Source organism: Bubalus kerabau, chromosome 2 (assembly GCF_029407905.1).
Source record: "Bubalus kerabau isolate K-KA32 ecotype Philippines breed swamp buffalo chromosome 2, PCC_UOA_SB_1v2, whole genome shotgun sequence".
In the NCBI taxonomy this organism is placed as follows: Eukaryota; Metazoa; Chordata; class Mammalia; order Artiodactyla; family Bovidae; genus Bubalus; species Bubalus kerabau.
The window spans coordinates 198,239,162-198,266,455 of NC_073625.1; the positions used below are offsets into that span (position 1 = coordinate 198,239,162).

General features: G+C 40.1%; 1 protein-coding gene across 1 annotated transcript in view; it reads right to left on the minus strand.

Annotated features, from left to right (window-relative positions):
* COL6A5 (collagen type VI alpha 5 chain) overlaps positions 1 to 27,294 on the minus strand; it is a 162,287-nt gene that overhangs the window by 123,625 nt on the left and 11,368 nt on the right. The window contains exons 2-3 of the mRNA XM_055569957.1: positions 4,139 to 4,234; positions 1,934 to 2,524 (exon numbers count right to left, since the gene is read on the minus strand). Of these exons, the coding sequence (XP_055425932.1) occupies positions 1,934 to 2,524; positions 4,139 to 4,205 (658 nt within the window). The 5' untranslated portion in view covers positions 4,206 to 4,234. The remainder of the gene's footprint in view (positions 1 to 1,933; positions 2,525 to 4,138; positions 4,235 to 27,294) is intronic.

Here is a 27,294-nt window from a genome sequence, read left to right on the forward strand (position 1 = left end):
ATGGCAATCCACTCCAAAAGTCTTGCCTGGAGAACTCCATGAACAGAGGAGCCTTGTGGACTATAGTCCACGGGGTTGCAAAGAGTCAGACATCACTGAGTGACTAACACTTTCACTTTCAAAGAGAAGGATAGGGTCCTGACAAGCAACCCTTGTTGAACTATATACCGCTGTGAAATAAATCAGGAGGAGTGAGAGAAACACAGTCAGTACCCAGAGCCTTCTAAGAAGGTGGTAAAGCCCTACTGTCATGGAGACCTCAGGCTATGTACAGGGTTATAAGGTCTCTAAGGTTCCCAAGGGGAAGGGTCACATTTCATCCACGTGCTTAGTCACTCAGTCATGTCCGATTCTTTGTGACCCCATGGATGGTAGCCCGCCAGGCTCCTCTGTCCATGGGGATTCTCCAGCCAAGGATACTGGAGTGGGTTGCCACACCCTCCTCCAGGGGATCTTCCCAACCCAGGGATTGAACCCGGGTCTCCCGCATTGCAGGAGGATCTTTACTGTCTGAGCCACCAGGGAAGGGTCACAGGAGGGTTTTCTCTCTAGGAGGAGAAGTACATATGCTCTGAGAACTTGCTATTTCCTCCCAGGCAGGAGGAATGAAGGATGAGAAAAGTGGAGGTAAAAGTACTTCCCGGTGCTTCTGAGGCAGCACTAACTGTGACAGAGCCTGCCCAATACTTACCCAAACCCATTTCCTCTTCTTGCTCACAGGACTAGACATAGTTCCCAGCTTTACCTGCAATTAGGTGTGGCCATGGGACTAAGCTCTTACTAAAGAAATGTGAGCAGAATGTGTGCCTCTTCCAAGCTTAGCCCATAAACTCATCCCATGAGTGACCTTCCCTCTTTTTCCCCTTCACCAGCTGCATACCAATTCCCAGGGCACCTTGAAAGTAATATTTGAAGATGGAAGAGCCACCACCAGCCTAATTATTTGAACAGAAGCAAAACAACTGGTCAACCTGAGCACTGTTACAAGGGAAATCAATAAACTTCTTATTCGGGAAGTCTACTTTTTATTAAGGCATGCTGCTGCTGCCGCTAAGTCACTTCAGTCGTGTTCGACTCTGTGCGACCCCATAGACGGCAGCCCACCAGGCTCCCCCTTCCCTGGGATTCTCCAGGCAAGAGTACTGGAATGAGTTGTTATTAAGGCATAACCTGGTCTGATTACAAAATCAATCCATAGTGATAGCCAAGGAACTGGTGAATGAGAGCAGGAAAAAAGTTTCAAGATCATTTCAACTTAAATAGCTTACAAATGAGGGTGCTGCCACAAGGCTCACAGAGACGACATCACTTCCTCAAGTTCACAGCCAGCTATTGGCATTGTCTGGATCTTTTTGACCTGTGGTAAGGGCACTTTTTACCACACCAAGTGGCTTCCTTGAGTCTTAGAACTAGATAGCACCTACTCAGAATAGCCTCTCATTATCAACTGAGCACAGAGGCAGCCAGGAAAATTCATTTGCTAGAAACTCTTTCTACGTCACTCTGGATAGAATGACTGGACCCCCTCAGCAGGGCAGTATACTTACTGGGTGCCTTCCATGAGTGTACTGACCTGTTTCACCTGCTCATCAACACTGCATATGTGGCTTCCTGTCTCATAGCACCCTCTCTTTGCTAAGGCTTTCTAGGATTACCCCCTAAGTAAATTCTGTTTGTATTCAAAGGTCTTCTGTTGGGGGTCTTATGTAGAACTTTCCTAAGACATAAATAAAGCCTTTTTCAAATGAGAAGCTGTGGTAGTCTCCTTTTAGCTTTAGGAGATCAGGAATGAAAGTTGATGAGAAGGAGGTCTTCTACATTTCTGCATGAAATAGAGATTTCTGGTGGGTGGCACCTTAGAGATAATAGGAGATGGCTTTCTGGGTCAGATTGCATGGGGGTGGGACACCTCTTCAACAAAGGGCCTCCTTACCTTCTATATCAGAGTAGGCTGTTTCATCTTTGTACTGAGCTGCATCCTTGAGAATCTGCGTCATGTTTTGGGAGAATGTGCTGAGGTCCCTGACCATCCGGAGGTGGTAGTGGAACTGGCCCGTGGCCATGGCCTTCAGGGTCTTCTCAGATGCCCTCTGCATCCCCACAGAGACAATCCTCACCCCATCTTTGCGCAGCGCTTCGGCAGCCTCTTCCACAGCATCTTCAGACTCGCCGGAAGCCAGGACCACCAGGATCGGGGGAAACTGTTTTCTGTCCCTCCCGCTTGAGAAGTAGGCCCTGTGCACCTCCTGGAGAGCGTTCCCAATCCGCAGGGAGCCCCCCAGGAACCCAAAGTTCTTCTTGAGGTGGTTCAGCATGGGGCCCCTGCTCTTGAAGGTGCTGAGCAGGAACTCTCTGTGGAGCCCATCGCTGTACTGGGCCAGGCCCACATGGTACTTGTCAGCCTCTATGGGGAGGCTGCTAATCATCTTGTTGATGAATGTCTTCACAAACGGGAAGGACTTAATTCCCAGGTGGTCGGAGCTGTCCACCAGAAACACCACATCAGCATACTCAGGGCCTGGCCCTATCAAAATAAGATGACAACAAACCCAAGTAAGGTGATGGTTTAGCCTTGATATTTTAACCACATCTCCTTTGAGATTATGTCCTAGTGTTAAGGGTAACTCAGAATCCCAAGGAAAGTGTCTTCTGGAGGTCAAACAGAGGAAACTGTACTTGTTTATGCTAAAATGTCAAACAAGAGGACTTCTGTAATGTTAACAACAGATTTTTCTTTTACAACTCCGTGCCAAAGGCAACCAACTGACATTTTTTCGTTTTTTGGTTGTGGAACCCCAAACAACTTGATATTGTACTAAAAGAATAAACAATGTGATGCCAGAAAGTTGCCAAGTGGCCTGTGGATTAAAAGCAACTTTTATAACAGTATCAAGCAAAGAAGCAGCTATCTTGGGCTGGAGATCATAGAGGCAGATCTGAAACAGGAGCTTGATTGAGGGGAGGCAGAGGAAGAGAAGCAGGGTGTGGCTTGATTGGAGGAGACTCTGGTGCATTCCTTACACCAGAGCATCCCTCTTTGGCTCGAGAGGGATGGCTTAGTGGTAAAGAATCCACCTGCCAATGTAGGAAACAGTTTCATCCCCTGCTTAGTGGTAAAGAATTCGCTTATCAATCCAGGAAACAGGTTCTTTCCCTGGGTTGGGAAGATCCCTTGGAGAAGGAAATGGCAGCTAACTCCAGTATTTTTGCCTGGGAAAATACTGAATGAACAGAGGAGCCTTGCTGGCTGTGGTCCATGGGGTCACAAAAAAGTTGGACACGATTTAGCTACTGACAGGAGTCAGTTATCAGCTACAGACCTTCCCCAAGAATTGGAGAGAAGGATTGGAGGATTATAGGCATAACCTGGGTAAGGTGGCTCTGGGAAAGCCAAGGGCAATTCTCCTGAGAAAGCGAGGTACTGCTGTGAGACATTGTAGGCAATATTCACAGCAACTAGGGGTGGGGGAGTGTGTTCATACCTCATAAAGAGAGTCTGGACAATGGAAAAAGCCACAGTGTTGACTCTAGCAGAAATGGTCAGCTACCTCCACCCTCCCAATTAGTGATCTGCTCATAAATGTTTAACTAAGCAAGATATTTCTTTAAAAGTGACCCTGATATCAGGAAATCTGAGCGTAGCACAGTGCAGAGTTAAAAATATTTCTTTGAATGATGTTTTTATAAATACAAAAAAATCTAGCTTTCATATTCTACATATATATGAAATATGAAAGCTTTTATATTAATTATTATATACATATAATTTCCTCTGTGGGGTTCCTTTTTTTCCTTTTCTTTCCTTTATTAAAGCCAAGCTGCAAACTGGCCTACAAAACAAATGGGCTGACTCTATTCATAGAGACATGGAACATCAGGACTTCAGAAAATCAGTGAATAATTGAAGTTTTTCTGGCCAAGTGTAGCATAATTCATGACTTTTGCACCTAGCTTTCTGTCATCTTTGAAAGCTTAAGTATGCTTGACATTGTATCTCACCAACTACAAATAAATTCCGTCTACCTTGATTTTTCAGTAAAGAAACACATCCCTTGTTTCTATTAATTAAAATAAAGATTTGCTGAGACATAAAAATATTTATTTTCCTAATAACAATAAATATAAAATATACTGGTACCTGGGCTCTGATATGACAGCGTTTTAGTCCAGAAGAGAGGAACAAATATAATTAGCAGGATCTTCATTTTGTTAGTGAAGGTTTCTTGCTTTTATTCTGTAAAAAAAAAAAAAAGTTATTTACAATATGAAAAATATTGTTTTCATATTGTAAAAGCAAAACATAGTTTTTTAAGCTATATTTCTTGTATATTTCAAGAAACTATATTTCTTGTAAAAGCAAAAAATATAGTTTTCTTGCTTTTATTCTGTAAAAAGAATGAAAAATATCATTGTGCAACAAGAAATAACGATAAATAACTGAGAAAATTGAGTTAGAACAAAATACACTGTAAACACTCTATTTGTCAAAGCAGCCTCAGGGGTGTTTAAAACATTCATCAAGTGAAAAGTGTTAGTTGCTCAGTCGTATCTGACTCTGCAGCCCCATGAACTGTAGCCTGCCACGCTCCTCTGTCCGTGGAATTTCTCAGGCAAGAATACTGGAGTGGGTTGCCATTTCCTCCTCCAGGGGATCTTCCCAACCCAGGGTTCGAACCCGAGTCTCTTGTCTTCTGCATTGGCAGGCAGATTCCAAGTCTCCATTGCAGGCAGATTCTTTACCGTTTGAACTACAAGGAAAGTATTCATCAAGTGTTTGAGTGCTTTTTGAAAACATCTCTGTGTGTGTGTGCATTTGCTCAATCGGGTCCAGCTCTTTGCGACCCCATGGACTGTAGCCCACAGGGCTCCTCTGTCCATGGAATTCTCCAGGCAAGAATACTGGAGTGAGTAGCCATTAACTTCTCCAGGGGATCTTCTCAACCCATGGATCAAACCTGGGTCTCCTGCATTGCAGGAAGAATCTTTACCATCTGGGCCACCAGAGGAGCCCATTTGTTGAAAATTACTCTAATGCTAATGTTTGCTGTGTCCTTACCATGGCTCAGATATTTTTCTTAGTGCTCTTTATGCATCATATTATTTAATCCTCAAAACCATCTTACTGAGGTACAACTAATATATCCACATGACAGATAAGGAAACAGGCACAGGTGGCTTGGTATTGATAAGTGGTGAATCCAGCATCCTAACCCAGACAGGTGATCATGGAGCCCAAACTTTAACCACTGTTCTATAAGCTTTATACAAAATCTATGAACTCACAGAATTTATGAAGTCACTATTCTTGATTATCTATTTTCACGTCAACAATAACTATTGTATATGTTCACAGCTTGGCTCAAAAATCCAACAGCTACCCACATTTCTTTCTTCATTAATCCCTTGTGAAAATTGTTCTGTCATTTCTGGTTACACCCAATTTTGTAAATTACTTTAACTTCAGGATTTCTCTTCATGAGCTCACAATCAATTAGAAATATTCTTCATGGGAAATTACAATCTTACAGAAACTCCACCAAGCCAAAGTTGTTTTGATTAATAGGGAAATACATAAAATAACCAATACTCAAGAATAGAGATGCCGCTAACGAAATACCTAAAGTATAAGGGCTGTATTTTATTCTAGAGTTGACCTTTCAGGGTTATTTTGAAATTGCTAATCATGCAGGAAGATTGAGGGAATCACTAAAAACTAGATTTGGAAGTCACCCTATAGATCATTTAGACTAAATCCTTATTTTGCCAAAGAGGAAATCGAGGCTCCCTGGTAGTTAGTAGCTGAATCATGTCATCAATGACTTTCAAATCTATAGTCATCATATTCTAACATATCATATATTTTACTTATTAATTTTATTGTTAAGATATAATTCACATTATACACAATTAGCCCTTTAAAGTGGACAATTCAATGTGTTTCAGTTTATTAGCAGGATTTGCATCAATTACCACTAATTCCAGAACATTTTAATGACACAAATATGACACCCCATACCCATCAGCAGTTACTAATTCTCCCCTCCCCAAAGTTCCTGGTAACCACTAATCTGCTTTCTTCTCTATGGATTTGCCCATCTAGACATTAATATAAATGGAACCAGATAACATGTGGCCTTTTGTATTTGGATTCTGTAACATAACGCTTTCAAGATTTATCCATGTTGTGACATTCCTTTTATGTTTGGGTAGTAGGAGATGGTTGAAAGGCATCACCGACTCAATGGACTTGAGTTTGAGCAAACTCCCGGAGATAGTGAAGGATAGGGAAGCCTGGAGTGCTGCAATTCATGGGGTTGCAAAGAATTAGACGTGACTTAGCGACTGAAGAACAACAATACTGTATGGATATACAACATATAAACTATCTATTCACCAGTTGTTGGAAATTTGGATTGTCCTACTTCTGGCTATTATGAATAATGCTACTATGAATATTCATGTACAAATTTTATGTGGTTATGTGTTTTCATTTCTTTTGGTAGACACCTAGAAGAATTTTTTATCTTATGCCAGCTTTATGTTTAACATTTTTCAGTTCAGTTCAGTTCAGTCGCTCAATCGTTTCCGACTCTTTGCAACCCCATGAATAGCAGCACGCCAGGCCTCCCTGTCCATCACCAACTCCCGGAGTTCACTCAGACTCACGTCCATCAAGTCAGTCATGCCATCCAGCCATCTCATCCTCTGTCGCCCCCTTCTCCTCCTGCCCCCAATCCCTCCCAGCATCAGAGCCTTTTCCAATGAGTCAACTCTTTGCATGAGGTGGCCAAAGTACTGGAGTTTCAGCTTTAGCATCATTCCTTCCAAAGAAATCCCAGGGCTGATCTCCTTCAGAATGGACTGGAAACTGCCAAATTGCTATCCAAAGTGGTTGCCTCATTTTACACTCCTACCAGCAGATATAAAGGTTTCAATTTCTCTACATTCTCACCAATACTTGTTATTGTATATCTTTTTTAAAAAATTACACTCAAAGGAGAACTCTCTGAAAATAAAAATTATTAATATGCTAATGGCTGTAACGAAAAAAGTAGACAGCATGCAAGAACAGATGGGTGATGTAAGCAACAAATTCAAGAGATTAGAAACTCTGTAACAGAAGTGAAGAATGTCTTTGATGGAGTCGTTAGTAGACTGGACTTAGTTTGAGGATTTATCAATAGAAACTTCCAAAATTGAAAAGCCAAGAAAAAAATGGAATGTTACATGTAAGAACTAGGGGACAACTATTAAAACTATAATATATGTGTAGTGGAAATACCAGCAGGAGAAGAGAGGAGAAGAAGTATTTGAAACAGTAATGATTGAGAATTTCCCACAAGTTAATGTCAGACACCAAACTACAGATCCAGGTAGCTCAAACAACATAAAAAGGATAACTGCCAAAACCAAATGAACAAAAAGCAAACATATTATCTATAGAGGAGCAAAAATTACATCTGACTTCTCAGCAATCACACAAACAAGAGGAGGTTGGCACAGACTATTTTATTTATTTTACAATTTATTTTTCTTTTCTGTGCTGGATTTTCATTGCATTGTACAGGATCTTTGTTGAGGCACACAGGCTTCTCTTGTTTTGGAACATGGGCTCTAGAGTGCACAGGCTCAGTAACTGGGGTGCACAGACTTCGTCTCCCCACAGCATGTGGGATCTTATTTCCCCAACCAGGGATTCAACCTGTGTCCCCTGCATTGGAAGGCAAATTTTTAACCACTGAAGCACCAGGCAAGTCCCAGGAGTGGAGTATCTTAAATGTTGAGAGAAAAAGACCCCAAAACCTGTAATTTTGCAACCTGTGAAACTATCTTCAAGAGTGAAGGGGAAATAAAGAGTTACTCAAACAAACAAAGAAATGCGAGAACTTGTCACTAGCTGACCTGATTTGCAAGAAATGTTCAAAGAAGCTCTCAGAGAGAAGGAAAATAATATAGGTCAGCAATTTGGATCTCCATAAAGACACAAATTATGTTTTAATCAGACACAGAAAGATGCACAGACACAAGATGATTGTTAAAAAGGAAGACGTTTTTATTGTACTCACAGCCCCTTAGAAACAATAGGCGTGACACACCATGCTGGGTCACACAGGGAAGCACTGGGGAGACAGGAGCAGGCGGAGAGAGGTGGGCAGGAGCCCCATCCTGGTTTTCCTGGGAGGCAACGGGCAAGGCGAGGTACGGCAGGCTACACAGACTTAGAAGTGAATGGTCTGAGAAAGCTCAGTGGGGTCTAGATTGTAGGGGTGGTCCTTAGTTGCCAAGTACATGTTACTGGGGTGGCAACGAAAGATGACCAGTGTCCCAGAATTCAAGAGCCTAATAAGAGGAGGCAGGAGAGGGTGTGGACTCAGGATTCATTGGTTTGTACATCTAAGGAGTGTTAGCAAGCAAGTCCTACTATTTCTAGGAATTAGTTAATCCTGGGGAAGGGCAGTCCCTCCTTGGGTGAGCAAGGTTTCAGAAGCCAGACCATCAAGAGTATAGTACACACTGCTGTATTTTTATAATCAAACTTAAATGTATAAATAATTTATTTATAAATAATGGATATAAAATATAATTTAATTTATATAAAATATTTAAAAATTATAAATAAAATCAATAACAAGGACCTACTGTGTGGCACAGTAAAATATACTCAATATTTTTTATAACCTATAAGAGAATAGAATCTGAAAAAAGTATATATATACACATGCACATATATCTGAATTACTTTGATATACACTTTGAAATTAACACAACATTGTAAATCAACTATATTTCAATTTAACAAAAAGGAATATAGAACATAAGAAAATACTGTTAATACAAGAACAATAAAGAAGGAATAAGTGAAGTTAAAATTAAAACTTTTATTTTTCTTATTCTTTAATTGATCTAATAGATAAGAGCTTTTTCAAAATAGTAGCAACAACAATGTATCTGATGATTACACCTTTCATATATTTGAAGTGAATGACACAATAATGTACTGATTATTGACAGGAGGGAGCAGTTAGGGATGCTTGGTTATTAAAACATACTTGCAATTCCCATGAAGTAATACAGTGTTATTTGAATTAGCTGTAAATACCCAGGCCAAATTTTAGGGCAACCACTAAAAAGGTTTTTTTAAAAGATAATTGATACACTAAGAAAGAAAAAAATGGAATCATATAAAATTCTCGATTAATTAAAAAATCAAAAGACATAAAAAGAGTAGAAGACACAAATATAAAGAACAAGGGCAACAGGTAGAAAATTAACAAACTATATATGTTTGTTATATATATATGGGAACCCAACTACATCAATAATCACTATAAATGTCATTGGTCTAATTACTTCCATTAAAAGACAGCAATTATTAGAACGTATCCAAAAAAGACCCTATTATATGTAGTTGAAGCCCACTTTAAGTATGAAGACACAAATAGAGTAAAGAAAGTGGATGGAAAAAATATGCTAAAAGATAGAACAATGCTATGAATTTCAGAAAAACAAACTTTCAAGTAAGGAAAATTATCAGTGATAAAGACAGACATTACAAAATGATAAGGGATCAATACTCCAAGAAGACATAGGAATCCTTAACGTATATGCATCTAAAAACAGGGCATCAAAATCAGTGAGACAAAAACCAGTAGAATTGTAAGGAGAAGCAGATCAATCCATTATTATAGTAGAAAACTTCAACATCCCTCTCTCAGAATTGGGCAGATCCAGCAGAGAGAAAATCAGTATGGAAACCATTGCACATTTTTTAACAGAATTGACAACTATAAAATATGTTATTCAACAATTGAAAATATGTATTATTTTCAATCTCACATACAGCATTCACTGAGATAGACCACATTCTAGGCCATAAAACACACTTTAACAAATGTAAAGAAATACAGATCATACAATGTCTGCTCTTAGACCACAGTGGAATTAAACTAGAAATCAATAATGATGATTAGAAAGTACCAAAATGCTTGGAGATTAAATAACACACATTTAAATAACACATGGGTTAAAGACGAAATTTCAAAAAAAAAAAATTCTAAATACTTTGAACTAAATAAAAATGAAGAAACAGCTTATCAAATATGTGGAATGCAGCAAAAGTAGTATTTTAAAGGGAAATCCAGAGTATTGAATGTATATTTCAGGAAAGAAGAGAGATCTAAAATCAATCATCTAAGCATCATATAAGCATCTGCTTTAGAAAATTTTTTTAAAAGAAGAGAAAATTAAATCCAAAGAGAGGAAAGGGAAATTTTTTTAATGCAACACAATCAATGACATTGAAAACAGGAAATAGAGAAAAAAAATAAACAAAACAGAAAGTTCTTTGAAAAGATCAAGTAAATCTATAAACCTCTGGGCAGCGTAACTAAGAGAAAAAGGCACAAATTACTAACATCAGAAGTTAAAGAAGGGACATCACTTAGATGACATGGACATTGTTGTTAACGTTGTTCAGTCACTAAATCATCTCCAACTCTTTGCAACCTCATGGGCACACCAGGCTCCTCTGTCCTCCACTATCTCCCAGAGTTTGCTCAAATTCATGTCCATAGAGCTGGTGATCCTATCTAACCATCTCATCCTCTGCCACCTCCTTCTCCTTTTGCCATTAAACTTTTCTAGCATTACAGTCTTTTCCAATGAGTTGGCTCTTCCCTTAAGGTGGCCAAAGTATTGGAGCTTCAGTTTCAGCACAAGTCCTTCCAGTGAAGAGTCATTGTTGATTTCCTTTCAGATTGACTGGTTTTATCTCCTTGCTGTCCAAGGGACTCTCAAGAGTCTTCTCCAGCGTCACAATTTGAAAGCATCAATTTTGGGTGCTCAGCTTTCTTTATGGTCCAACTCTCCCATGTGTACATGACTACTGGAAAAAGCATAGCTTTCAGTATACAGACTTTAGCTGGCAAAGTGATGTCTCTGCTTTTTAGCACACTGTTTACGTTTGTCATAGCTTTTGTTCTAAGGAACAAGTGTCTATCAATTTCATGGCTATAGTCACCATCTGCAGTGATTTTGGAGCCCAAGAAACTAAAATCTGTCAATGCTTCCACCTTCCTCCCTTCTATCTGCCATGAACTGATGTAACCAAATGCCATGATTTTAGTTTTTTCACAATTTGAATTTTAAGCCAGCTTTTTCACTTTCTTCTTTCACCCTCAAAGAGGCTCTTCAGTTCCTCTTCACTTTCTGCCATTTGAGTGGTATCATCTGCATATCTGAGGTTGCTGATATTCCTCCTGGTAATATTGATTTCAGCTTGTGATTCACCCAGCCCAGCATTTCACATGAGGTACTCTGCATAGAAGTTAAATAAGCAGGGTGACAACATTCAGCCTTGTCGTACTCCTTTCCCAGTTTTGAACCAGTCCATTGTTCCATGTCTGGTTATAACTGTTGCTTCTTGACCTGCATACAGGTTTCTCAGGAGACAAGTCAGGTTATCTGCTACTCCATCTCTTTAAGAATTTTCCACAGTCTTGTGACCCACACAGTCAAAGGCTTTAGCATAGTCAATGAAGCAGAAGCAGTCGTTTTACTGGAATTCCCTTGCTTTCTCCATGATCCAGTGAATGTTGGCAATTTGATCTCTGGTTTCTCTGCCTTTTCTAAACCTTACAAACCCAGCTTGTACATCTCTAAGTTCTCAATTCACATACTGCTAAAGCCTAGCTTGAAGGATTTTGAGCATAACCTTATTACCATGTGAAATGAGCACAATTATATGGCAGTTGGAACACTCTTTGGCACTGCCCTTCCTTGGGATTGGAATGAAAACTAACCTTTTCCCGTCCTGTGGCAACTGCTATTTTCCAAATTTCCTGACATATTGAGTGCAACACTTCAACAGCCTCATCTCTTAGGGTTTGAAAGAGCTCAGCTGGAATTCCATCACCTCCACTAGCTTTGTTCATAGTAATTCTTCCTAGATCCCACTTGACTTCATATCCCAGGATGTCTGACTTAGGTAAGTGACCACACCATCGTGGATTATCCAGGTCATTAAGACTGTTTTTGTACAGTTCCTCCGTATTCTTGTCATTTCTTCTTAATCCCTTCTGCTTCTTACTGTTTCTGTCCTTTATCATGCCCATTCTTGCATGAAATGTTCCCTTGATGTCTCAGATTTTCTTGAGGAGATCTCTAGTCTTTCCCATTCTATTGTTTTCCTTTATTTCCTTGCACTGCTTATTTAAGAAGGCCTTCTTATCTCTCCCTGCTGTTCTCGGGAACTCTGCATTCAGTTGGATGTATCTTTCCCTTTCTCCCTTGCCTTTTACTTCTCTTCTTTCCTTAGCTATTTGTGAAGTCTCTTAGACAGCCACTTTGCCTGCTTGCATTTCTTTTTCTTTGGGATGGTTTTGGTCACTGTCTCCTGTATAATGTTATGAACCTCTGTCCATAGTTCTTCAGGCTACCAGATCTAATCCCTTAAATCTATTCATAACCTCCACTGTGTAATCATAAGGGACTTGATGTAGGTCATACCTGAGTGGCCTAGTGGTTTTCCCTATTTTCTTCAATTTAAGCCAGAATTTTGCTCTAAGGAACTCAAGATCTGGACGTGAACATTAAAAGGATATTAGATTTCATGACTGAAAGGACAATTATGAACAACTCTATGTTGACAAATTTATAACCTAGATGAAGTGGACAAATTTTCTGAAAGACACAATCTGCTAAAACTCACACAAGAAGAAATAGACAATCAGAATAGGTCGCATCTATTAAATAAATTGAATCAACAATTAATGACCTTCCAAAATTGAATGCACCAGGCTCAGACAGGTTCACTGGTAATCCTACCAAACGTTTATGCCAGTTCTTTACAATTTCTTCCAAGAGATAGAAGCAGAGAGAATACTGCCTAAATCATTCTATGAAGCCAGAATTACCCTTACACCAAAGCCAGATAAAACATTACAAAACAGAAAAACTACAGACCAGTATCTTTTATGAATGTAGATGCCAAAATCCTCAAAAAATGTTAGCAAATCAAAGCCAACAACATATGAAAAGAATTATACACCATGGTGAAGTAGAATTTATCCCAGGAATGCAAACCTGGTTCAACATTCAAAAATCATTTATATAATTCATCACATCAAATACATAAAGAAAAATACAAACTAGAAATAGAGGGAATTTTCTTAACATTTGCATACCAATTTAAAGGAAGAAATATAACTGTCTTTATTTGCAGATGATATGGTTATCTATGTACAAAATCCCAAAGAATCCACAAAAAATTCCTGAAACTATGGTAGCAGGATAAAAAGTTAATATACAAAAGTCTATTACTTTCCTATATTCCAACAATGAACAATCGGAATTTTAAATTAAAAACACAATGCCATTGATGTTAATATCTCCAAAACTTAAATACTTAGGTATAAATTTTTAAAATATATATAGGATCTATATGAGGAAAACTATAACACTCTGAGGAATGGATTAAATAAATGGAGAGGTAGTCCATGTTTATGGATAGGAAGACTTAGATTGTCAAGATATCAGTTATTCCCAACTTGATCTATAGATTCAATGCAACCCCAATCAAAATCCCAAAAAGTTACTTTGTGTATATCGACAAACTGATTCTAAAATGTATACAGAGAGGCAAAAGACTCAGAATGGCTTACAGAACATTGAAGAAGAACAAAATCAGAAGCCTGACACTGACTTCAAGATTTTTTTTATAAAGTTACAGTAAGCAAGACAGTGTGGTATTGGTAAAAGAATGGATCATAATAGCCCAGAAATAGACTCACACGAATATAGTCAATGATCTTTGACAAAGAAGCATGGACAATAAAATGGAGAAATAATCTATTTTTTCAACAAACCATGTTGGAAAAACTGGACATTCACATGCCCTCCCCCAAAAAGTAATCTAGACCCAGACCTTATACCCTCCACTAAAATTAAGTCAGTGTGGACCATAAACCTCAAAGTAAAATGTAAAACTATCAAACTCCTAGAAGGTAGCATAGGAGAAAATCTGTTTGACCTCAGTTTGATAAGGACATTTTAGATACCATATCAAAGGCAAGATCCATGAAAGATATAATGCATAAGCTGGACTTCATTACAAAACTCCTGCTCTGCACAAGACGCTGTCAAGAGAATGGGAAGACGAGTCACAGACTGAGAAAAAAAAATATTTGCAAAACCTGTATCTGACACAGGACTTCTATCCAGACTATACAAAGAACTCTTAGAATTCAACAATAAGTAAGAGAACAACACAATTAAAATGTGGGCAAAGATCTGAACAGACACCTCACCAAAGAAGATACACTAGATGGCAAATAAGCATATGAAAAGATAGTCCACACTGTATATTATTAAGAATTGCAAATTAAGACAATCAGGTAACATCACACATCTATTAGAATGGCAAGAATCCAAATTATTGACAACCTAAATGCTGGCACAGATATGAAGCAAAACAAACTCTCATTTATTGCTGATGGGAGTGCAAAATAGTGTAGCCCTTATGGAAGACACTTTGTTAGTTTCTTACAAAACTAAACATTTTCTTACCATATGATCCAACAATCACACTCCTTAGTATTTAACCAAATGAGTTGAAAACTTATACTCACACAAAAATCTGCACATGGATAAATTTATGGTAGTTTTATTCATAATTTCCAAAGTTTGGAAGCAAACAAGATATCTTTTAATAGGTGAATGGATAAATACATTTTGGTGCAATGGATAAATATATTTTGATACAACAGACCATGGAATATTAGTGGTAAAAAGAAATGAGCTAACAAGCTATGAAAGATTTAGAGGGATCTAAAATGAATATTAATAAGTGAAAGAGCCAATCTGAAAAGGCTACATTCTATATGATTCCAATTCTATAATATTATGGCAAAGGAAACTATGGAAATAGTGACAAGATGAGAGGTTGCCAGCATTTGTGGAGAGAGGGGAATGAAGCTATTCTCTATTATACTATAATGGTGGATATGTGACATTATACACATCCCCAAACCCATAGAATATGAAACACCAAGAGTAAACCCTAATGTAAATTATGGGCTTTGGTGATAGTGATGTGTTAATACAATTAATACAGTTAATACAATTAATTAATGTGTTCATCAATTATAACCAATGAATCAGTTTGATTGGGGCATGGGGGGCGGCCGTGTGTGTTCATGTGTGGGGGCAGGGAGCATATGGGAACTCCCTGTACCTCCTGCTCAGTTTTGCTGTGAGCCTCATTTGGGCATTAGGAATCTACCAAGGATAAAAAAAATGATCTCTGTATTGATTGTGGTTAGATGGAAGTATGCACTTGCCAAAACAATTTTAAAAATACACTTAAAATGGATGAATTATACTGTATATGAATTATACCTCAATACAGTTGATGTTTGAGCATTCTTTGGCATTGCCTTTCTTTGGGATTGGAATGAAAACTGACCTTTTCCAGTCTTGTGGCCATGGCTGAGTTTTCCAAACTCACTGGCATATTGAGTGCAGCACTTTCACAGCATCATCTTTCAAGGTTTGAAATAGCTCAACTGGAATTCCATCACCTCCACTAGCTTTGTTCGTAGTGACGCTTTCTAAGGCCCACTTGACTTCACATTCCAGGATGTCTGGCTCTAGGTCAGTGATCACACCATCATGATTATCTTGGTCGTGAAGATCTTTTTTGTACAGTTCTTCTGTGTATTCCTGCCACCTCTTCTTAATATCTTCTGCTTCTGTTAGGTCCATACCATTTCTGTCCTTTATCGAGCCTATCTTTGCATAAAATGCTCCCTTGGTATCTCTGATTTTCTTAAAGAGATCTCTAGTCTTTCCCATTCTGTTGTTTTCCTCTATTTCTTTGTATTGATCCCTGAGGAAGGCTTTCTTATCTCTTCTTGCTATTCTTTGGAACTCTGCATTCAGATGCTTATATCTTTCCTTTTCTCCTTTGCTTTTTGCTTCTCTTCTTTTCACAGCTATTTGTAAGACCTCCTCAGACAGCCATTTTGCTTTTTTGCATTTCTTTTCCATGGGGATGGTCTTGATCCCTGTCTCCTGTACAATGTCACGAACCTCAGTCCATAGTTCATCAGGCACTCTATCTATCAGATCTAGGCCCTTAAATATATTTCTCACTTCCACTGTATAATCATAAGGGATTTGATTTAGGTCTTAGTGAATAGTCTAGTGCTTTTCCCTACTTTCTTCAATTTAAGTTTGAATTTGGTAATAAGGAGTTCATGTTCTGAGCCACAGTCAGCTCCTGGTCTTGTTTCTGTTGACTGTATAGAGCTTCTCCATCTTTTGCTGCAAAGAATATAATCAATCTGATTTTGGTGTTGACCATCTGGTGATGTCCATGTGTAGAGTCTTCTCTTGTGTTGTTGGAAGAGGGTGTTTGCTATGACCAGTGCATTTTCTTGGCAAAACTCTATTAGTCTTTGTCCTACTTCATTCTGTATTCCAAGGCCAAATTTGCCTGTTACTCCAGGTGTTTCTTGACTTCCTACTTTTGCATTCCAGTCCCCTATAATGAAAAGGACATCTTTTTTGGGTGTTAGCTCTAAAAGGCCTTGTAGGTCTTCATAGAACCGTTCAACTTCAGCTTCTTCAGCGTTACTGGTTGGGGCATAGACTTGGATTACTGTGATATTGAATGGTTTGCCTTGGAAACGCACAGAGATCATTCTGTTGCTTTTGAGATTGCATCCAAGTACTGCATTCGGAGTCTTTTGTTGACCATGATGGCTACTCCATTTCTTCTAAGGGATTCCTGCCCGCAGTAGTAGATATAATGGTCATCTGAGTTAAATTCACCCATTCCAGTCCATTTTAGTTTGCTGATTCCTAGAATGTCAACGTTCACTCTTGCCATCTCCTGTTTGACTACTTTCAATTTGCCTTGACTCATGGACCTGACATTCCAGGTTCCTATGCAAATTGTGCTTTACAGCATCGGACCTTGCTTCTATCACCAGTCACATCCACAGCTGGGTATTGTTTTTGCTTTGGCTCCATCCCTTCATCTTTCTGGAGTTATTTCTCCACTGATCTCCAGTAGCATATTGGGCACCTACTGACCTGGGAAGTTCCTCTTTCAGTATCCTATCATTTTGCCTTTTCATACTGTTCATGGGGATCTCAAGGCAAGAATACTGAAGTGGTTTACCATTCCCTTCTCCAGTGGACCACATTCTGTCAGACCTCTCCACCATGACCCACCCATCTTGGGTGGCCCCATGGGCATGGCTTAGTTTCATTGCATTAGACAAGGCTGTGGTCCTAGTGTGATTAGACTGACTAGCTTTCTGTGATTATGGTTTCAGTGTGTCTGCTCTCTGATGCCCTCTTGCAAGACCTACTGTCTTACTTGGGTTTCTCTTACCTTGGTTGTGGGGTATCTCTTCACGGTTGCTCCAGCAATTCCAATCCCAAAGAAAAACAATGCCAACGAATGCTCAAACTACCACACAATTGCACTCATCTCACACGTTAGTAAAGTAATGCTCAAAATTCTCCAAGCCAGGCTTCAGCAATATGTGAACCATGAACTTCCAGATGTTCAAGCTGGTTTTAGAAAAGGCAGAGGAACCAGAGATCAAATTGCCAACATCCACTGGATCATGGAAAAAGCAAGTGAGTTCCAGAAAAACATCTATTTCTGCTTTATTGACTATGCCAAAGCCTTTGACTGTGTGGATCACAATAAACTGTGGAAAATTTTGAAGGAGATGGGAATACAAGACCACCTGACCTGCCTCTTGAGAAACCTATATGCAGGTCAGGAGGCAACAGTTAGAACTGGACATGGAACAACAGACTGGTTTCAAATAGGAAAAGGAGTACATCAAGGCTGTATATTGTCACCCTGCTTATTTAACTTCTATGCAGAGTACATCATGAGAAATGCTGGTCTGGAAGAAGCACAAGCTGGAATTAAGATTGCTGGGAGAAATATCAATAACCTCAGATATGCAGATGACACCACCCTTATGGCAGACAGTGAAGAGGAACTAAAAAGCCTCTTGATGAAGCTGAAAGAGGAGAGTGAAAAAGTTGGCTTAAAGCTCAACATTCAGAAAACGAAGACTATGGCATCTGGTCCCATCACTTCATGGGAAATAGATGGGGAAACAGTGGAAACAGTGTCAGACTTTATTTTTTTGGGCTCCAAAATCACTGAAGATGGTGACTACAGCCATGAAGTTAAGAGACACTTACTCCTTGGAAGAAAAGTTATGACCAACCTAGATAGCATATTGAAAAGCAGAGACATTACTTTGCCAACAAAGTTTCGTCTAGTCAAGGCTATGGTTTTTCCAGTGGTCATGTATGGATGTGAGCGTTGGACTGTGAAGAAAGCTGAGCACCGAAGAATTGATGCTTTTGAACTGTGGTGTTGGAGAAGACTCTTGAGAGTCCCTTGGACTGCAAGGAGATCCAACCAGTCCATTCTGAAGGAGATCAGCCCTGGGATTTCTTTGGAAGGAATGATGCTAAAGCTGAAACTCCAGTACTTTGGCCACCTCATGCAAAGAGTTGACTCATTGGAAAATACTCTGATGCTGGGAGGGATTGGGGGCAAGAGGAGAAGGGGACGACAGAGGATGAGATGGCTTGATGGCATCACTGACTCAATGGACGTGAGTCTGAGTGAACTCTGGGAGTTGGTAATGGACAGGGAGGCCTGGCATGCTGCGATTCATGGGGTCTCAGAGAGTCGGACACGACTGAGCAACTGAACTGAACTGAAATGAACAGCTGATGTGCCCAGTTTGGATGATAGATTATGTGACCTTGAGCATGGCATACCAAGGGCAGGGAGGTGGGAGTGGTCTGATCTGGAATAGGAATAAAGGGGTGCACAGAGACTTTAAAAACATTACTAATCCCAAGTTGACCTGCTTCCTAGTATCCCAATGAGCTGGCCAGTCTAATCAGTGTTGGTAACAATCTGATCCTTCTTAGCCACATGGACCATTTCCACTGCCCTTCTATGTTGGTAAACCACAGGATACACATTCCCATTCCTAGAGACAAAACTCATACCAATTTGGAAATAATCTTCCAGAAATCTTATGAATAAATGAATCATGACCTATGACACCTGAATGCCAAGAGTCTGAATCTTAAAATTAAGATTTTTTTAGTCTAAGCTAAAATAGACCTATCATAATACAAATTTGAGGAATCCAAAAATAAATCTAAAATTATATGCCAATGCCTTGTGAGCTATTATTGTTTTCTTTAAACTCTAGTAGCAGAATTATAAACAATTGGCATTAGATCTCAGGAACAATACTCTTAATACTGTCAGCTGCTGTATTATACATCCATGCCACAGAAGGCAGATGTTTTTTGCCACTTATGTCTATTTGGAACAGCATACTATTTGGAGATTTTTTTTTTCCCTTAAAATTTCCTTTTTGTCTTCATTCTCTTTATATTTTTTGTGAAGTCTGGCATGAAGATAATTTAACCTAAATATAGGTTATTTGGTGATTTTCCTTCTATTAAAATTTTTAACTGCCATAGTTGACATTCCTTCTTTAATACAAAGAATTTAAAAGATACAACTTTTTTCTTAAAAGTTCATGGTCAGGATAGTATTAAAAGTAAAATTCAGTTTATAAAGATGATTTTGTTTAACAACATGAGGTCAGTTCATTTCAGTTCAGTCGCTCAGTCGTGTCTGACGCTTTGCAACCCCATGAATCGCAGCACGCCAGGCCTCCCTGTCCATTACCAACTCCCGGAGTTCACTCAGACTCACGTCCATCGAGTCAGTCATGCCATCCAGCCATCTCATCCTCTGTCGTCCCCTTCTCCTCCTGCCCCCAATCCCTCCCAGCACCAGAGTCTTTTCCAATGAGTCAACTCTTAGCATGAGATGGCCAAAGTACTGGAGTTTCAGCTTTAGCATCATTCCTTCCAAACAACGCCCAGGACTGATCTCCTTTAGAATGGACTGGTTGGATCTCCTTGCAGTCCAAGGGACTCTCAAGAGTCTTCTCCAACACCACAGTTCAAAAGCATCAATTCTTCGGTGCTCAGCTTTCTTCACAGTCCAACGCTCACATCCATACATGACCACTGGAAAAACCATAGCCTTGACTAGACGAAACTTTGTTGGCAAAGTAATGTCTCTGCTTTTCAATATGCTATCTAGGTTGGTCATAACTTTTCTTCCAAGGAGTAAGCGTCTTTTAATTTCATGGCTGCAGTCACCATCTTCAGTGATTTTGGAGCCCAAAAAAATAAAGTCTGACACTGTTTCCACTGTTTCCCCATCTATTTCCCATGAAGTGATGGGACCAGATGCCATGGTCTTCGTTTTCTGAATGTTGAGCTTTAAGCCAACTTTTTCACTCTCCACTTTCACTGTCATCAAGAGGCTTTTTGAGTACAGCATAAGTACTAATACACTAAGCCAAGGATCAGGAAATTTTTCCTGGAATTTGTATACAAATAACTACTCAATTCTGCACTTGCAAAATCAGCTGCAGACAATATGCAAACACACCAGCATGCTTGCAGAACTTCTTTAGGCCTTCTGTGGGGCCTAACAACTTCTGGTTTATGGGCTCCCTCCCAATACAGAAGTAAATTAAAAATTATATTTAAATAACTTTAGCTACATGAATTATTTTTTTTGCTTGTTTTGGCAAAAATTAATAGACTCTTGTGGGCTCTAACATTGCATTGTTTTCCTGATGTGCATTGGAGAAGGAAATGGCAACCCACTCCAGTGTTCTTGCCTGGAGAATCCCAGGGACGGGGGACCTTGGTGGGCTGCCGTCTATGGGGTTGCACAGAGTTGGACACGACTGAAGCGATAGCAGCAGCAGCAGCCCTGGATACACTCTTAACGCTCATGAATATACACAATCCTGGGTGTTTTATATTTTTTGTTGTTATTATAAATGGAATATTTTCTTCTACTCACTTTACTAAATGATTATTTATACTGGCCACTTTCCTAAACACTCTTGTTGAGTCATGTAGACTTTTCTAGTATATTCTGAGTTTAAATGGAAATAATGATTACTTTGTCTCCTACTTTGTCTCCTGATGTGAGAAAAAAATTAAATATTATGACCCTAAAAATTTGATTTTTTTTCTATCTTTTAAAGAAATTAAGGCATTTCATTGACTTCTGTGGGCCCTGTTCTCTATGCCTTCTGTACTGAATGGATAAATTGGCCCTATAAAGCTGTGTTTCAATAAAATTTTGTTTGGCAGCAGGCTGCCAGCTTTGCACTGAATAGTTAGACAAGTTTAATATTATGTTTTAATCTCTATTATCCTGCTTGGTATGAGTTTTTAAATTTTAAAACCAATTGTTGGCTTAATTATTCTTCCTAAATATATCTACCTCATTCATACTTTATTAATATTCATGTTAGCTGTTCACCCACTTTCTTATTTGAAAGTCCATAACTGTCCCTGACCAGTATTGTCATACTAGTTGAAGCCAACATTGTTTCTGATTAGTCAATGATTATTGTTAACTACTGTTAATTCTGCTCTTGTTCTTATTCTTCCTAACAGCTGTATAGTAAGTACTCCACTATACCAATGTATCCTAACTCATTTAGCCAACTCTCTATAGATGAATACTTAGAATGTTTCCAATTTTTTCACAATTCTAAGCAATGCTGCAATAAACTTCCCAGAGCAAGGGAAAAGTATTTTTATAGGAACACTTACTAGGAGGGAAAACTCTGGGTCAAAGGGAATGTATATCTAAAATTATAATCAACATTAAACAATTGCAACAAAAATGTGGTAGTAAATTACATCTCCCTGGGAACATATGGGAACTTATGTCTTCACATTCTCATCACACACTGTTAAAGTTTTGGAATACTGAATAAAGAGGGAAATTCATATTACTGCATGGCTCTCTGAATTCCTGTAATTACTAGTGAGCTTGCAAATTATATTTCTGCTATGAACTATATACCTAAGATTCTTAAGAGCCATTTCCCCTCATCAGTGTTTGTCTTGTCCTGCCCTGGATACCAGAGAAGGCAATGGCGAGTACTCTTGCCAGGCAGTACTCCAGTACTCTTGCCTGGAAAGTCCCATGAATGGAGGACCCTGGTGGGCTACAGTTCATGGGGTCACTAAGAGTCGGACATGACTGAGCGACTTCGCTTTCACTTTTCACTTTCATGCATTGGAGAAGGAAATGGCAACCCACTCCAGTGTTCTTGCCTGGAGAGTCCCAGGGACGGGGGACCTTGGTGGGCTGCCGTCTATGGGGTCGCACAGAGTCAGACACGACTGAAGCGACAGCAGCAGCAGCAGCCCTGGATACACTCTTAACGCTCATGAATATACAGAATCCTGGGTGTTTTATATTTTTTGTTGTTATTATAAATGGAATATTTTCTTCTACTCACTTTACTAAATGATTATTTATACTGGCCACTTTCCTAAACACTCTTGTTGAGTCATGTAGACTTTTCTAGTATATTCTGAGTTTAAATGGAAATGATGATTACTTTGTCTCCTCCTTCCTAAATGTCTATCTCTTATATTACCTTATCCTGTTATATTGACCAGAACTTTGAAAGTAATGTTAAATAATGATGTTGATAATGTTCCTAACTTAATGGTAAAATTTCAAATGCTTCACCATTAAAGTGTGATATGCTGGCAGTTAGTTTGTAACATATATTTCTAACCATGTGTATTGCTGATCCTGTTTGTGACGCCAATTGTCTTGCTTTTCACACTGTCCGCCTTGCTCGCTGAACCAGGGTGGGCAAGGCGCAAGATAAGGGGCTGGAAGAAAATGAGAGGAGCTGTAGGAACTGCAGATGCATTTATTCTCTCCCTGCCGGCATGGAAGCCGTTAACACAGCCTCTCTGCTGGCTGACGCAGCAGCCATAGCAGCAAACAGTACAACACAACACAACCGCACACAGCCCTTCAGGGCTTTCCCAGGTGAGGCTTATGCGGGCGTACTGACACGGCAACCCCTGACCAAGCGAGCACCTCATGACGCGCATGTGCAGTGCTATGATGCTCTCAGCTGTTGCATAGTCATTATCACGAAACGTGGGGCAAGAGAGCCTGAACACGCCAGCCTAGCTAATTTGCCCTCTCCCGGCACTCCACCCCTTCAGGGTCTCTCGCCTCACATTCTACGCCCGGTCCATCTGCGATTTTCCCCTGGGGAGTAACGCTGACCCTTAGATTCACTTCTTGCATCAGCTACAATAAGCAGTTACATCCCCAACACGTAGCAAAACCCAACTCCAGGTGTCACCTGGAACGCATGTTGCAGTCCTCGCGCTCACGGGGCTAGAAGAGCCACCCTCCACAGGTGGAGTGCCTTTATCTGCCATGGCCAAGTCAGGTCCACCGTCTGTCCTTGTGAGATTGCAGGAAGGCCTCCGCAGAGGCAACCCCACCCCTCCGGGACTTTTAAGGACCCGCAAAACACTCCACAGGTGCCGGTCCACCAAAGAGGGGGTTTTTGTGGTGTTCACGGCCCACCCACATATTTCAAATGCTTTGGAATATGTTCTACTGTTCAGGGTGGAATGTGTTCACACTGTTCTAAGTCTGCAAGAGAGTCAGAAGTTATAAGCACGTCACAGGACACAGCCTTTACACTTTACACCATACACTGTTCTAACTTGCAAGAGAGGACACAGCCTTTACAGTACAGCTCTGCACGAATCAGCCCACATTTGCATCCGCATGACCCAGACGGGGCCTTTCCCGGTTTAGCCCCGCTTCGGGATCTTCACACTCCTGACACTTTATGCCTGCTGCCACCCCTCTATTTCTCCCAAGCGAGCCACCACTGAGGTCCCTTCACAGATGGGGCACCCCACATAGGGTGCAAGAAGAGCAGTCAGGGATCCAAAAGAAGTAGATGGGGCATTGTTCAAAATGGTGTATCGAATGCCACCAACAAAGTGCTCATCATCTGGGCCTCAGGTCATTGGGTTAAATACCGACTGCTTCATGCCCAGTTCTCTCACCCCTTGGGTCAACTTGGCATGGGTATGCCATTTACTCATAGTATCCGGGAGCTTTCCCACATTGGATCACACAGTGGGGCTGGCAACGTGAATCCATTCCCGCCGTCTCATAAGGTTCATCATCACCAACACTTACCACCTGGCTGTCAGAGATGCTGGCTTCTTCACGGTCACAGGGCTCTTGCTCTAACACCAATATACATTGCTCTAGCTCTTCCAAGCATCCCTTCACATTGCTCATCAGCTTGGCATCACAGAGATTACTACCTTTGTTAGTTTTCAGGGCAATCAGGAAAATCTGCCCCACAGTGCCAGCAGCAGTCTATGCCGCCTTGTTCAGCAAAGAGGAGCTCACCACCTTCGTAACACCTTCTCAATGCTCTCTGGTGAACCGTCCACTGCCTCCCAGTCTCCCACCAGAGCCGACGCCCGAGAGGACCACAGTCACCCAGTACCACATACTATCTGGTGGCCACTGGCTTCCTCCATCCAGTGGAGCCTCAGGCTCTCCTACCCTATGGGTATCCTGCCAACTACGCCAGTTGTATTCCTGACCCTGTTTCCAATGCCAGTTGTCTTGCTGTTCACACTGAACAGCCTGCACTGTTTGCTGAACCCAGGGTAGGCCAGGCACGAGCTAAGAGACTGGAGAGCGGTAGGAACTGCAGATGCATTTATTCTCTCCTGGCTGACACAGCAGCCGTAGCAGCAGACAGAGCATAACACAACATAACCTCACACAACCCTTCAGGGCTTTTCCAGGTGAAGCTTATTCACGCATACTGCACACAGCTGCCGGTGACCAGGTGAGTACCTCATGACGTGAGTGTGCAGTGCTATAAGTGATCTCAGCTGTCCAGTTCAGTTCAGTTCAGTCGCTCAGTCGTGTCCGACTCTTTGAGACCCCATGAACGGCAGCACACCAGGCCTCCCTGTCCATCATCAACTCCCAGAGTTTACCCAAACTCATGTCCATTGAGTCGGTGATGCCATCCAATGCTGTTACATAGTCATTATTTACAAAACAAAGGATGAAAGAGTCTGAACTTGGCTAATCTTCTCACGCCCCATAGCATGTTTTAAAAAAATCCTCAGGGTATATGCCTAGGAGTGGGATTGCTGGGTCATATGGTGGTTTTATTCCTAGTGTTTTAAGGAATCTCCATACCGTCTTCCACAGTGGCTGTATCAATTTACATCCCCACCAACAGTGCAAGAGTGTTCCCTTTTCTCCACATTCTTTTCAGCATTTATTGTTTGTAGATTTTTTGGTGAGAAAACCAAAATTGAAAAAGACACATGTATCCCATTGTTCATTGCAGCACTGTTTACAATAGCTAGAACATGGAAGCAACCTAGATGTCCATCGACAGGTGAATGGATAAATAGTTGTGCTACATATACACAATGGAATATTACTCAGCCATAAAAAGGAACACATTTGAGTCAGTTCTAATGAAGTGGATGAACCTAGAACCTATTACACAGAGTGAAGTGAGTTGGAAAGAGAAAGATAAGTACCATATTCTAATACATATATACAGAATCTAGAAAAATGGTACTAAAGAATTTATTTAGTACCAGGGCAACAGTGGAGAAACAGACATAGAGAATAGACTTACAGACATGGGGAGAGGGGAGGAGAGGGTGAGATGTATGGAAAGAGCAACATGGAAACTTACATTACCGTATGTAAAACAGATAGCCAATGGGAATTTGCTGTATATCTCAGGAAATTCAAACAGGGGCTCTGTATCAACCTAGAGGGGTTGGATGGGGAGGGAGATGGGAGGGAGGTTCAAGAGGGAGGGGATATATGTATACCTATGGCTGATTCATGGTGAGGTTTGACAGAAAACAGCAAAATTCTGTAAAGCAATTATCCTTCAATAAAAAATAAATTTTTTTAAAAAAATCCTGTTTTATTTTAACCTAAAATTTAAGAGAATCATGAATAGCTGTGAAATATTACTTTTTCAACATCTACTGTAATTACCAGGTATATTTTTCTTTTACAAACTAATAATATGCTTAGCTTTAACAAGATGTGTGTGTGTGTGTGTGTGTGTGTGTGTGTGTGCTGAGTCACTTCAGTCATGTCCAACTCTGCAACTCCATGGACTGTAGCCCACCAGGCTCCTCTCTCCATGGGGTTCTCCAGGCAAGAGTACTGGAGTGGGTTGCTGTGTCCTCCTCCAGGGGGTCTTCCTGACCCAGGGATCAAATCCATGTCTCTTTACCTCTATCTGCATTGACAGGTGGGTCCTTTACCACTAGAGCTATCTGGGAAGCCCTCAACAAGACCTTAGTGGGTAATGTATTAGAGCTCTTAATATCGAACTACTATGGAACAAACCCCACGTAGTCATCATGCATCCTCTTGTATGTACTGTCAGATTTTACTTGCTAATATTTGATTCAGAAAGTTTGAACCATTGTTTGGAAGTGAGAAACACCGACGTCTTTTACTTTTTGTGACCTCTCTTTGGTTTTTGTATCAATTCTGCTGCATTTACAAAAATGACTAGGAAGCTTTTCTTCTTTCTCTTTGTTTCTAAACATTTTAAATGTTAGAGGAATCATCTGTCACTGCAAGTTTTGACAGGATTTACCCAGGGTCAAGGGTGCTAGCTTTCAGCTGTCTTAATTCCTTCCAGTGTTAGATGCCACATCAGCTTTCTATTGCTTCTTCAGGTGGATGTTGTAATTATCATTCTTGCTTTCTTCTGCGAGTTTCCATTGCATCTTGGTTTCAAATTGTTTATGATAAAATCAGGCACATTATCTTCTCTTTTTTCTCTCCCCTCTAGGGTTATCTCTAACTTCTCTTTCCTAATATTATGTATTTGTTTTCTTTCTTTCTTTCTGGATTATGGCAATCAGTAGGTCATTCTTTTCACTGCGAAACTTTTCATCGAAGAATTTTTTGCATGTATTAATGAATCCTATTGTTTTTCTTTGCCTTAATTCTCAATTTTCTGCTTCTATCGTTACTTGGGTTCATTTGTGTTTTTCTATAATTTCTTGAATTGAATGATTAAACCATTATTTCTACTCTTTCTTTTTTTCTTAGGAGTGAAAACTTTTTGAGCAATGCATTTTCCTGATTATAACTATATCTCTACAACACTGCCTTTGGTAAGCAAGCATTTTCATGATTATTATAGGGCAGTTATTCATCAATTATGGTTTTAAATTTTTAAATAGTTAGAGATTTTAATTTTGAGCTTTTTTATTGAAGCTGTTTTATTTTTCAGTGTGAGTGTAACTCCT